Source organism: Myripristis murdjan, chromosome 14 (genome assembly GCF_902150065.1).
Source record: "Myripristis murdjan chromosome 14, fMyrMur1.1, whole genome shotgun sequence".
In the NCBI taxonomy this organism is placed as follows: domain Eukaryota; kingdom Metazoa; phylum Chordata; class Actinopteri; order Holocentriformes; family Holocentridae; genus Myripristis; species Myripristis murdjan.
Genome location: NC_043993.1, coordinates 32287378 through 32302077, shown reverse-complemented (window position 1 = coordinate 32302077; position 14700 = coordinate 32287378). Strand labels below are relative to the sequence as shown.

Here is a 14700-nt window from a genome sequence, read left to right as displayed (position 1 = left end):
AATTAAACTTTCTCTTAGGAGCCAGAGCAAAATTTCTGATTTACAGATCCAGAAGAAATTATTATTTCAAAGGATCCAGACAAAGCCACCTCTTTAGTCTTCAAAAATGTGAGAAGTAAGACAGCATCAGGTTTATTTGCTCTGACCATAAAGTTTTGTCTGACCTTAAAGAGAGAAAATGAGAATTTCACTCATTTTATTTTAAACTGTATGGTCCTTAAATGTCCTTTGACTTGAGTAAATGTGATGACTTTTTACAAGATATGACTCTTACTTTGGGGCTCTACATCACATCGACTGAACTGAAGAAATCTACTGCAGGGATAAAAAGGGGTAAATTACCGGGACGGGGTGGGAATCCCCCAGAATTTTATTGATCACATCAAACAGAATGACCACGGCTTTCTTAACCACACATTACAACACACATCATACAAACAACGCCAATGCAAAGTCAGTTAGGACAAATTATGCAACACCGACACAGGTTAAAAAAAAAACAAAACCCACCGACCTCCTCACGCTGACTTTTCACAACAACACAATGATGGATCCTGATTGACTTTGCATTGGCATTGTTTTAGTGGTAACAACACATCATTTTAAGCCATGTCACACCAACCACCACCATGCAATGCATTGTTAAGAAAGCCAAGCTCAATTCATGTATTTCTGTGGGACCAGGGTGTTTTGTTGTTGGACATGATTAACTGTTCTGTTGAAAAGGGTTTCTTTTTAAAAATTTATATATATGTTCATCTCTTTTATCTGTACAGTATAGGACCTTTATTACCTGAACCCCTCAGGAATGACGGTATTTAGGATGGTGAAATTTTCAAAAAGCCAAACAAGCGTAAAAACACACCAAACCGTTTGGACAGCTGTTTTGCTAATACTCTAATTATTTAAGCAGACTTTTTTCCCCCCAAACAGCTCTGTGGTACAAATCAGAGGCTGGCATTGCTTCGGGATGGAACGAAGTAAGAGCAATAAATGTCTGCTGTGAACTCTGATCTCTGATCTTATACTTGAATCCTGTCACCAGCTGCCGTTAAGTGGAGGAGGAGACGGAACAACATCTAGGAACATAAAACACACTTAAATCGCTTATAAATGATAAATGAATTCTTAAACTAGTGATGTGAACGGCACAGCAACATTATAAGTTTAGCTTTACACACCACTCCATTTATTTCTCCATGACTGTGTGTGTGTGTGTGTGTGTGTGTGTGTGACCACAGGCAGACTGACTGAGCAGTGTCAATGTAATCTGCGCCTCCTGGTCAGTGAAGCTGCTTCATGAAGTCAGTCGGTATAAAAAAAAAAAAAAAAAAAATTATATTGGTGTAGCAATTTCATGATACGTTGCAAGAATCAGATCACTCTCTCTCTCTCTCTCTCTCTCTCTCTCTCTCTCTCTCCCTCTCTCTCTCTCTCTCTCTTTCTTTTTATTCCTTGGTTCCATTTCTCTCACATAGAGCTGCAGCTTGTTTGGGTAGACGTCCTGTAATTATACACATTAAATACTCAGGATTGTCACGAGATCGGGGGGTAAACAGGACGGGAAGATAGCAGTGTCAAAGAAATCACTTGTGGCAGCGGCGTGCACACACTTGCAGGAAAAAAGATAACAATAACCACCAAATAAACCCATATGGGCTGGAGTAATGGCTCATCTCATCAAGGGAAGAAAAAAAAATCAGGAAATGACCGTTCGATTGATCAGCCATTCTGCATCGAGTCTTATATGATCAAGTAAGAGAAAGCATCCGACAGGTTGGAGTGGGATTATCTGAGGGAAACAGTTCAGATTGATCAAAACGACTCCACTCCTCTATGAAAACCTTATGAATATTACTGGTGATACCGCCTCCCTCGATTTCACATCACACACTCTGGCTGCCCATTTAGTGTGTCTCTGTTTGTCACTCAAACCACTTGCTCAAACTACTAGAGAAAATCCATCTATTTCTCCAAATACAACATTTTCTCATATGTCAATAAAGCTCCTACCTCCATTCCTCACATTTTAAGCACCTTCATGGATTTCATTCCCTTGTTGGGTATTTTCATTACCAGGGTGCACATAAACTCATTAATGAGAATGGTCTGAGGTCATTTGACAATATTCGTGCTACCTGTGACTTAGCTGGGTCATCATTTTTTCTTTATCTCCAGTTAAGATAATCTAAAAGCATACGGTGTTCCATGGAGGAACCACTGAAAACACATTGCATGGATTCTAGTTTGAATACACAAAGTCAAAGAAAGGGATTAGTATCAAAACTGTGGTCGCAGTTTTCTGTATCTTCTTTTAAACCTTTGTATTTTGTATTTTTTGCACTGCAATAACAAATGGAAATGTGAAACTGATGCCTCCAAAAGTCCAAGTCCAGGTCAGCATCTTACATCAAACCCGTCTCACTACTCGGAAAAGTTTCTTAATGAGACTTTAACTCTGTCACAAACGTGCACTCAATGCCAGGACGGACTTATCGGCTCTTTCATGCACATGTTTTGGACTGGTTGGGATGTGTCTCTCAAAGATTTTGGATTTTGAAGTGCCGTGCACCGCTGCTGTTTTGCTCCTGACTGACTTGTGCCTGCTAAATATATCACAATACAAAAACCAAAAAAAAAAAAAAAAAGCTATGGAACTGGTGCTTCAATAAAACTTTGATCACAAAAAAATAATTTGAACTTTAGTCAAGTATTTATTTCTCTGGTAACTGTCACTTATACATCACTGCATCTTCAAATACAATGGATACTTTTCCATGACAGTTTCCCTGTGTTGATTCATCACAGGTTGCAAAATACACACAGAAAAGGAATGTAAACAGCTTTGTGGACTAGAACAGAACTCTACAGCAGCGCCCCCTGGTGGCACCACAACAAAAGTGAGCACCTGGCGTACGCAACCGAGTTTTTTAGTTTATCATTACTTACTACATTGTTATAGTTGTTGTTTTTTTTATTATTATTATTATTATTATTATTATTATTATTATTACAGAAGATGGCTTCAATAAGTAAAACTAAATGCCGGATTTTTTTTTTTTTTTTTTTTTTTTTTAATTAAGCACAATTTGCGTGATCTTTTAAATATTTAAGTACACTTAACATCAAATGCTTTAGGACTTTTGCTCATATCACAATGGGTGACTTTCACTTTTATTTAGGTTGTTTTCAAACTAGGATTTTTTTTTTTTTTGATTCAAGTGTGATTTATGACTGCTTTTTAATCCACTATTTAGATCTTCCCATGCATCTAATTTATTTTATTTTAACATATAATAGTGGTCAGAAGTCTCTTGAAGCTCCCAGGCAGGAGTTTAGACCTCGACATCAAATGAGGGAGTTTGAATGGAGAGGAGATGATAAGTCAGGTAGATGGATAATAATTGCACCGCTTAAGCGACCTATAAGCTGCTTTTGTGGAATATAGTCCTTCAAAGTATCTGCTGTTTTAATGAGATTGAAGACTGTGATGATGGATCATAAAACTTCAGTGGATTAAATCAACCGCACACCGTCAGACACAACAGAATAATACATCTCACATTCAGCAAACAATTCACCAATTCACTCATTTTTTGGAGTCACTTTTGTGATGCATTCCATTTTTGATTTCAGATTCATTCATACTTCATACTGCGTCAAAATGCTGCCGTCAGGTCATCCCGGTGGCTTTTGGGCCAAGTACTTTTGAGTACTTTTACACTTTATTCTGCTTCTGTAGTTTGCGGTCAGTTTCCCCTGAATGAGGACAACATGGTGTCTCTCTTCAATTTGCTGCATCTGAGGTTTGCAAATATGTTCTGGTGCTGCCAACTCATCCCCAACCTTCAGACTGCCAGATGTCTCTAAATTCATTCGGAGAAATCTGCGAAAACATCGGTTCGGACACCACCGGCGAGTCCGAGAGTGAACTCTGTTTCAGATAATGAAAACATAATTGCTACCGTTATTTTCTGTGCTTCATTAGCAAATTAATTAATAAAGCCCCGGCTCTGCTGCTCTGCTGTCGTTGCGTTTTGAAGATGGACGTTGGAGCCGCATGGACGCATCTTTGTCTCTTCAAGCGCGTCCTCTTGCGACTCTGAGCAGACCATGAGCTTGGCACACAGCGCAGTGCTAAGAGGCAAAGTGAAGCGCATCTTTGGTAAATGGCTAATGGGCACTGTGCATGGTTCACTTCCTCTGAAACAGACAGAGTGGCGGCTCGTGGTGATTTTTTACCGAACTGTCACAGGTACAGATTATAATTGATTATAATGAAATACAGTAGGCTATTTCTAGTATTTCTTATTTCATTATTCTAATTCTTAATTCTCCAGCTCATTTTTTTTACTCAAACTGTTTCTCACATTGCTGTTGCTGCAGTTCTCTTCCACACACACACACACACACACACACACACACACACACATCTCAGGTCTCTTGACTTGCCTTGGATTTTTTCACAACAGACCAACGTGGTATCAACACCTCCTTCGTCCAGCAGGCGTCCTTGTAGGAGCGAGGCATTTTTACGGTGCCATAAAGGTGTTGAATTTTGATGCCCAGCCCTGTTAATAAGATGTTTGAGACTATAGCTGTGTCCCAATTCAGGGTCTGCATCCTTCGAAGTCCGCATTTGAAGGCCAGTTACGTCACAACACTGCGCGAAGGCCTGTCCCAATTCATCCAAAGTGGAAGGATCCTTCAAATTCGCGCTTCAAATGCGGCCTCCTTTTCAACCGTTGGTAGCCGATTCGGAGGCTGCACCGCGACTATCCTTCTCGGGCTCCCGTATCCCAAGATGCTTTGCGTGCTGCTGCTCAGTCGAAAAAAGTTAACTGAAATGGCCACGGCAGCATCTAATATATGTAAGTATTCAGATTTCACTATTATAAAATATTGGGTTTTTACTCATTTGGACATCCAACGCCATATATGTTAAACCAAAACCCCTTTCTTTACTGTTTTGTCTTGTCTGACAGAAAGAAATGTTATCTTTCTGTCTCCGGAGTTTGTTGTCATGGGAACGGCGGTTACCCGACCGGGAAATACTCCGAAGGCTAGTAGTCCAGTCAATAACCTTTTGATTCACTGTTATATAGTAACCTTTTATTTCAAGGTTACTACATATATAGAGACCTCTTAATTCACTGTTTAAATGTCTGTTCTGGCATTTATTCCTTATATTCCTTATTAGCGCATATCAAATCAGATAATGTGTGATATGCATGTGTAAACAGAATAATTCAAAGAACTTGTAATTGACTTTTTTTCTTGTCTTTGTGTGTGTAATCAACTTGTGAATTTTTATAGTGATATCTGAAAGTAAAATGTTGAACCCCTTTCCCCTGTGTGTTAAAAACAGTGTTTTTTGGTAATATGTGGTCATAAATAGGCGATTTTCAAAACTTTCCACCAATGGGATTTCTTGGGATTTTTTTCCCCTCACTCAGGACATACTGAGGATACAAAATCAGTTGAGTTTGCTTCTCTTGCAATTTGTCCTAGGTTGACCCCAATTTTGGCCTAAAATTACTGGACTATAGACCGTCCCATTTGGTTAATGGGGAGGACTCGGACTTCGGAGGACCCGGACTTCGAAGGATGCAGACCCTGAATTGGGACACAGCTTGTGAGTGTCTTGTGTCTTGAGCACCATCACAATATCTATATCAAGGAATTCAATCAGATTGTCATATTTGATTTTGTCCATATCCCCCAGCCCTACTCTGCGTTAACTCTGCATGAGTTAAGACATTTTACCTCAGTGTTAAGTCAACCGATGGGATGTGTTGATTCCGTCTGTCCTCCATTTGTGCCGTTTTGTTATCATCATCACTTTCTCCTCCTAACAGTCCTGTGTTTCTTAGTGGAACAGCTGCAGACATCCTGATATTACTGTTAAATGCCGGGTTATTAGTGTGAAAGAATGCCCCTGTTTTTGAAAATTGTCCCGACGTCCCGTGGAGCTCCGATGCGGCGACACTGCGCCCGCCGCGGGTCCTGATGTGACTGTTTATTGCCAAGACACCACATCATGTTTGTCGCCGGCTCGCCCGTGGGACAACAGACCACAGGATGGCAAAGAAACTGGGTAATTCTCTCAACACGCAACACAGCGCAGCCACATGTGCGAGAGGCATTTTCATTATTTGTCGTCGCTACTTCTGGGCTGTTGCTACTGTGAACTAATGTTATGGGGCCTCCATTCCAATATAAGGCAGTCCTTAACCAGACATGGGTTATAAAAATACCCAGAAAACAGACACTCTCGAGGGCAGAAAAACATCATATGACTATATACAAAGGTCATAAAACATATTGTTCAACATAGTTTGCTCATTTTTTTTTGAATATCCAGACTCTGACTTATTTGCAATTATCACAGATTCCATAGTTTCCATAGTTTTTTTTGGTATTTGTGCAAAGGAACATTTTTATTAGGAATCCCACTGGAGTTCTGGCCAAGATTCGCCCACTTGGTTAAGGTGAGGGTTATGGCAGGGTGAGGGTTTATGGGTAACGAACGGGCCAGCTAATTTCATGACCAATCACAGTGCTACTGGGCAGCGACTTCCTTCATCTGATGCACTTCATGTTGAAACAGAGAAATGATGAGAAATAATGTGCAGTGGAAGCATAAAACAGTGCGAACCAATGGGTAAAAAAGAAGTATATGGCGGTTTTAATGGTTTTAATGGTCCACATTTGCTATAAGATGCACTGTCATGGTGATCTTTCTGCATTGGTTTCAGTAAATGACAAGGTTGTGCTATAGGAAAACAGAGAAGTCACACAGTCTTGGAGGGAATTATTGAAAAAAAAAAAAAAAAAAAAAAACTGTTATTGCCAAAAACTACTGCTTGATATCAGAACAAAACAGCCTCTCCCTTCTACTAAAAGCCTCGCAATCAGCCTCAGTAGCCCATACAGCAATTATTAAAGCCCAGAGAGCCCAAATCAAAATGTAAGAGACCTGAATTTTAAGCTCAGAGGCTGGCAGGTGAAGAGAGAAGTGAACAAAGTGCTGCTATTCAAAACAAAATTAGGAACGTGTGCTTTCTGCTTGCTAACAAATTGATTGCAGTAAGGCAGCCTCCTCCTGTTGGGCGCAGACGTACCTGCAGCAGCACTGCCAGGTAAATATTATGCTCAGTGGGCCTGTCTCTATTTAATTAGAGAGTGTAAATGAATATTAAAGAAAACCTGTTCGTCAATGATTGTGTCTTGAATATAAAGTTTTATTTTTTTTGTGCCATGCCAATGCATATTAACAGCTGTTTTCAGAGAAGTGACAACTTAAAGTGGCTATCCGTGAGACTGTCAAATGAGTGAATGTCAGTTTTGCTTCTCTCTATCACTGATTAATGTAACACAGTAAGCGAGTCAGCTCATATCCAGTTCATAGAGGCTTTTATATTCCCGGCCACGTTTCCAGTGGTGGGTGCTTAGCATGAGCAGCAATAGCCACAATGAAAAAAACAGCGCCACCTCCACACATTCAAAAGTCATCAACAGAAAAACCAAGGAAAAAGACAGGAAATATGGAGCTTAGCACCAAAGATGGAGACATAATTAGTAAAAAATGGGTCTTGAGGATTACCACTTGGAGGATTTGAGGCTGTTTGTGATGTGTGTTAGACAGTATTTTCAATTTTAGCATCACTAAATGAAAAATGAAAAAAAGGATAGATTTGGCCTTTTCATTTCATTTCCCCTTTCTTTCTTTTTTCTTTCTTTCTAAACAGATGCACTTACTTTGCTGGCCCCAGGCAGTAGGTGCAACTTGACGTAGGGATCTGAGAGCCCGTTGTGATCCATTGGCTTGAGCCCCTGTGGAAGACAAACAAGGTAGCCGTCATAAACCAGGAAGATGAAAACGTCCACATTACTTCTGAGAAAACTGCCGAAACTGATGCTGCCGCTAAACAGAGCTCATTTACAGGAAGAAAATAAATCAAATAAATGATGCAAAATATAATGACACCATCAGCACGATAACCTAGAGTTCTTCCATGTTGCCATGTTGGATTTTATTTTGCAGGCATCTCCAGAAACTGTGATTGTGATGTGAGAGAGAGAGAGAGAGAGAGAGAGAGAGAGAGAGACTTTCTGCCTCTGCATTCCAAAGTTTTTTCCTCATCAGTGGATTCGGAGGCCAGGCATCCTGATCTTTCTTACAACATCATCATCTTCCTCCTCCTCTGTCATCTTCATCACCTGCGTGCTCGTTTCCCGCGGCAGCAGACAGTTAGGACAGGTATGTGACGTCACAAAGAAGACCGTCTGTCGGCTACACTTGCAGGTCTGTGAGCGGCGGTGACGTCACCCGCTGCTCCAGGTTCGATGTCAAACTGCAGCAGAAGCTCCGCTGCGTTTAAGGTTCAGAAATGCCTGGGAAAATGTAGCTTCTCTGGACGCTACCGCGCTATTTGATCAGTAAAATAGTTTCACTACTAAAAAGCTGTTTGATTTAGAAAACAGCGACGTTACAGCCACGCTACTGAGAAATGTAGTTCAACCAGTAACTACTGCCCAACACTGCTTTGTGTTGCTGTAGACAGAGCACCACCTCTTTCAGGACTGCTCAAAATAGCCAGCGAACCCACAAGTCTCGCAGCTCTAAGCTGCATTGAAATGAAAATGGAGCTGATTACATCACATCTAAGGTAATATGAATTCAAGCCTCAATCCGTGGGTCTTGTTGGAAAAAAAAAAAAAAATGAGGGAGGCTTTACAGTTCTTTGAAGAGCAAATCAATGACACTCAATGAGGGAACATACTCTAAAGGTCAATCAAAAACCAGAAAGCAAAACAACAGGAGTTAGAAAGGGGTCTCAAAAGACACCCGCGTGGGGGCCCACTGAGAAAAGTGAAAGGACATCAAGGGGTTTCCAAGATGAAATCCACTATAGTTGTCTGCTAATGCCGTCCGGGGGGGATAAACAGAAGAAGAACCAAAATTAACTGCTGCCGGGATCCACAAACAAAACACCTACACCAAAACACACTGAGAACTACGGGTGGTTTGTGGGCCTTGTTTGCGATTTTGTATCCCAGTGGTGGCACTTATTCAGATTTCTAACTATTTTCCATTTTAAAATCCTGCACCGAGTACATAGAGGGGAACAAATACCTCCTATAGGCACAACTGAGGACAGCTCTGCCTCTACAGCATGTTTCCTTATTCACATTAATGCATACAGAGCTCCCGACAAGAGCGGTTGTACTTTTTGCGGGGGCGGTTTTGAGAGTCAAACCAAACCAAGGTTACCTGCTGTTTAGTTTTCACAGCTGTCAAGACTTGGAGAATGTCAAAAAATTGTAACTGCTGTCAAAATAATGGAATAAATGCTGCCAGTAGTGGGTACCCACGCCTACGAGGCAAATGATTTGACAGTGAGAGTACAAGTTTGATTCATCATTTTGGAAAAGTTCTGCATCTCAAAGCCAGGACGCTGTGGTGAAAGTGTTACAGCGGCAGGAGAGTTGCCGTCACACTGGCAAATATGTATCTTAGGACAGGAGTTCATTGAATTTGTTTCCTTCCACCGTTCCTCAAATCCGGACTTCCGATGCGCCTCTTTCCAACACATTGCAATCCTCCTCTGATGCAAAAGTATGAGCTACCTCAGAAAATATTACGTCTTCATACAGAAAAAAAAAAACATACTCATGAATGAATCCATTGAATATAAGATGGCAGGCCATGGAATCCCATGTCTTGCACTTTTTAGAAAGACAAATTTACTTTCTCATCTGGCAAATGGTAATTAAAAATCACTGAAAAGTCAAGCCAGCACAGTGTAATTTTTTTTAATTGCTCGCCCCATCTGTGGGGCACTGTCTTTGATGGACTAAAAAATAAATATGTCTATTCACCCAATAATTAATAGCAAAGGGTCTAATAGAGGGGCGCGGCGCGAAGCCCGGCACTCAGCTGGAATTACTGGCAGCAAAATGACACTCAACTGCATCTTTAATGAGGGAAAAATGATTCATGCACTGTTTGAACAAAATCGCTTCAAAGTGACTCTGATTACTTTTGCTGACTGTCATAAGCATGCCCAAATGAATACAGCATCTCTGCCAGTGTGCATCAGCTAGAGCAGAGGATCCACTACTGAGTTATACGGTATAGTCAGTATGTTATAGTTTATTCTCTGACATTTCAAGAAAAGCAACTGAATAACCAAATCCTGAAGATTACAGTATGAAAACAACTTTATGACTGTAGAAAATCTGGTTAAAACAAAATACTTGTCCTTAGGGTCCTTAGAGTTTTTATCAGATAAATATGTATGCAACAGTGCTGTCCTCATAGTTTCTTTGGGCAAACACTGTGCAGCTATTAACATCACTGCCTCAAATGTTTTCACCAGATTCGAGCCTGCCAGTGCCAGGAAATATTAGCCAGGTAATTGTTTCCACAAGGTTTCCATCCAGGTATTTTAATGAAAAAACAAACACTGAATGATAGAGCTGAATGGAAACAATACAATTTCTGCAATATTCCACTGGAGGGAAAAAAAAAAAAAAAAAAACATTGCTTAGGATGGATAATTTTTGTCTGAAAATACATTTTCACTAAAGTGCAATGGAAAAGCATTTGTTGAAAGTAATGACACAGCAATGTTTTATGTGAAACACCTGTCCAAGCAACCATTGTGGTTTTATGGTCATTATTTGGTGCACTGAAATATTGGTCAGTGCATTTATTTGTTTGCAGCATCAAAAAGGATGGAATGTGGACTAGCTCATGCACACACACACACACACACGAACACACAAAACCTGAAAAAACTGTTGTGGCATGGGTGCAAATAGTCGATACTATGGACATGGTCTGTTTCATCCACAACCATTGAGATTTTTTTTTTCTTTTCTTTTTTCTGAGGAAAGAAAAAGCATGCTGCGATGACGCTGGGGGCGACCTCCAGCTTCTACACACACTTCAAGCAATGCCATAAAGACAAGTTGGCCTAAACTAGTGTTATGATTTCTTGCCAGCAATGAGATGAGGCAAGCTTGTGTATGCAGTTAGCTGAGTCTTGACGAGAGCTGAAGGCTTCTCTGGAGTTGACCAACTTATAATAGCCATGTTCATATTTAATTTAGAATGCAGCTAACGTTTACAAACCATTTTCCATTGCCACCAAGAGGGTATTGGTTGTGTCCTGGAGAATAGAGGGGTTAGACCTTACACTAACCTTAACTTTAACCCTGACCCTAACCCTAACCCTAACTAAGCCTATCCCCGGTGGTAATTAAGGTCCTTGCAAAGGGTTTTCAGGGTGAGAGGGCCCTTCAGCTTTCCGGGTGGCATGGAACCACACACACCTTTGGGCCTTATATGGTTGCTTTTTTTCCACAGATCTATGCAAAAGAACAGTGCCCGCCGAAGCTGGAGTAGCAGTCAGAACCTCAGTGAGAAAAGATTCTCTCCATCCCTAAAGTCTTGAAGGGGTCAGGGGTCCAGTAGCTCAGTGGGGGCAGTATCGGGCCAGTGCTGGCACTTGAATACAGAGCAAAGCCTAGGAAGCCATGATAATGTGTGACTGTGGGCTGACACGGAGTTTGTGCCCAGAATCACACTCTACTGGCTGTCCTGGGTGGCTAGCGGGTGGCTGTGAAACAGCTCTTCGCATGCCAACTCCGACTGGACAGCCCACCAACTGGACTTGTAACCACTCGTCCCCAGCTTTTGGTGGAAAAGGGTTCTCAGTCAGACTTTCACAAAGCCTAGAGATAGCCTGAGGGTTGAGAGGAAGCCAGTCGGCAGTGTCCCTGAACGGCAGGACCATAGCAACCCTGGAGATGAAGAAGTGCACGGCATAAAGCAGGCCTGTTCAACTAGCAACCCTACGGCCTTTTTGATTGTTTCTATGGCCCGCGAGAGGCTGCGAGTAAAACAGGCTGGCATCTGTGAGGAGGCGCAAGGCAAAACATGCTATTTTAGTGAAAACAAATGATTGTGATAAGGAAGATAATCTCATGGACATAGTCTCTCTGCTAGGGTGCAGTGTCTTCTGTTTGGGTTTGTGGCAGATGAGCCACACACATCAACACACACCGACTAAATCAGTACTTTTACACTCCAAGCGTGCCGGCATGTGCTGAGTTCAACGAGTTAGAAAAACACACAGCATATAATGACTTTCAGTGATGACTAGTAAATGTGTTAGTGAAGCATAAAACACAGTTGAATAATAAAATTCCTTGACAGTTGTCATGGGCAATAACCATACAGTGGAGTGAACATTTGGCATGCATGGGCCCAGTGGTGATTTGTTATTTTTTTTTAACAGCGGGGATGGCCCAATGGGAGCAGCCACATGCTCCCACACCACCAACCAACACACACACACACACACACACACACACACACACATGCTACTTTCATCATGAAAACATGCTACTCTATAGAATATATAGGCTACAATATAGAGCAGAATTGATTTTTTATAGTATGGAGAATATGACAGATCCAAGAAGAAACTGACAGAAGGGTGGGACTGAGAGAAAAAGGAACAATTACAAATCCATGTTCTACTTCAGCACCACGGACAGCGTCATGGATTTATCAATACACAGCACAGTGAGGCTGCTGATATTTCAGAGCCATAGATTACAACTGGCAGATAAAGGATCAATGAATCAGGCAGACTAGACTGACAGACTCAACTCAACAACCCCTCTGCTCCTGCGCTCTCTCGGCTACTAGGGGATGCAGAGGGTGATGGCAGGTTAACAACAGGAATGCATCTTGGCTAACGCGAACAAGTGGATGGCATCCTCCCTCAGTGCTCAGCACACGAGGGCCAGGCTGCGCTCAGATGAATGAAGACAGCGAGTGAGTTTGGATAGGTCTGCACTGACAGTGAATTAGGACGCAGCACTTAGGCGTAGTTGTTGTGATTGTGGAGTTAAAATCGGGCCCTGTGTCTTCCTGGTTTGTTAACAACCTTAACATTTGCACTTATGAATCAAGCTTTGCAGCCCGATCTGCACCTCTAATTTTTATGGACCGGTTGTTGTCTGGAATTGATATTGTTAAAATGGAAGAAAAGAAATGCACACGGCTGTTTTATTTCATGTGATAATAGATCTATTAATGCCACACTGTGACTGTTAAGAGTTACCTGTAGCCATTCATTGAAAATGTATTCTGTGGGTCCCCCAAACACCATGTGAATTGCCAATTCAGCACACTTGCTGCTGAGGTTGAATAGCCCTGGCATAGAGGGGGAAAAAAAGCAGAACAGAACAGAACAACACTGCAACTCCCTCGATGCAGCAGGACAGACAAGCCAGCAGCTTTTCTGCCAGGTCCTACGTGTTGTCGATGTTGTTCCAAGCCTGTAGAGAATTTTCACATCTACATGAGGAGCATTCACATAAAACTGAAGAAAATTTAGCTCGTCTACACTGTACAGCTGCCAGGGTACAAGACATCCTGTCCCCACTCAGGGGCCACACTATGGCACTGGTGTCAAGTTTAGACACAAAGTTGGTGCCCTTGTACACGCACAGGGTGGTATATGAGGAGCTCCGGTTGCCCATAACCCTCTGGAGTCCACATCTGGCTCAGAGGATGCGAATCAGTGAGTCCTTGGCACTGATCCTGCAGGCTGCATGCACTGAAAGGCACACCACCTTGGCTGTATCTACAACTGAACCTCAGGATACTCCTGCCTGAGTTTGTTTACAGTCCTGAGGATCCTAACACATGGACCAGCAGTGGTCTCCCTGATGTCCTCATCCAGAAGGCCAAGTTACCTAATTTGTTCCTGTGTAGTTCTGGCTACACTGGAATACAGTTTCCAGGGGCATAACTGGAGACTTCCTAAGATCTCATCAGTGAGACTGGTTTGGTACTATTGGTCATGTCCTAAAACCTCTACATACCAAATATTATGACTCTAATAGCAGTGACTCAGCAGAGCCAGAAGTGGCCAAAGCTGGTGATGTTAACACTCCTATTATGTTTGGGGTCAATTTGACCCCATTCAATGCTTAACATTTCTAAATAAATGATTAACATCTTTTTTTTTTTTTTTTTTTTTTTTTTTTTTTGCTTCATATTTAATGACTTTTCCTAATTTAATGGGTACTACCGGGTGAACATGAAATTCACATGATGATATGTTTTCAATGTCCTGTACACACTTTGTAACGCATCAGTTATAAATAACAAAAATCTGTACTTAGAAATAATATAAAGCCATTAAAACACCAAAAATTAATATTTCTTTCCAATTTTAGGTCAATCAGTGAGATTTTATGGTGATTTGCATATTTTTCCATAGTCACATAATAGGAATACTGGATGTATAAGTGGGGGTGGGGGGGAGTTATGTTTTATTTAAAGGGCTATGTAGGTTGTCAACAAAGAAACATAAAGTACCTGACACATAAACTTTGGTAACAATTTTAGTTATAATAATTTTGTGGAGGTTTAAACTGCTGGGGTCAAACTGACCGCAAACATAAAAGATATTCGTAAATTTGAACATAACATCAGGGTTAAATCACCTAAAAAAACCTTCAGCTCTGCAGTAAATTGATTTTACATTCAAATTAGGGTTATGGTTAGTGTTATTTAGCTGGCAGACCAAATACTTGTTTTATTTTTTAGCAATATGTCAAACATTTGCTCAGAAATAGACTGAAAGTTGGATGGAAACTTATAGCTGA

At 41.2% G+C, this 14700-nt stretch overlaps 1 protein-coding gene across 1 annotated transcript in view; it reads right to left on the bottom strand.

Annotated features, from left to right (window-relative positions):
• doc2b (double C2-like domains, beta) overlaps positions 1–14700 on the bottom strand; it is a 145877-nt gene that overhangs the window by 54364 nt on the left and 76813 nt on the right. Inside the window, exon 4 of the mRNA XM_030068535.1 lies at positions 7762–7836. Within this exon, the coding sequence (XP_029924395.1) occupies positions 7762–7836 (75 nt within the window). The remainder of the gene's footprint in view (positions 1–7761; positions 7837–14700) is intronic.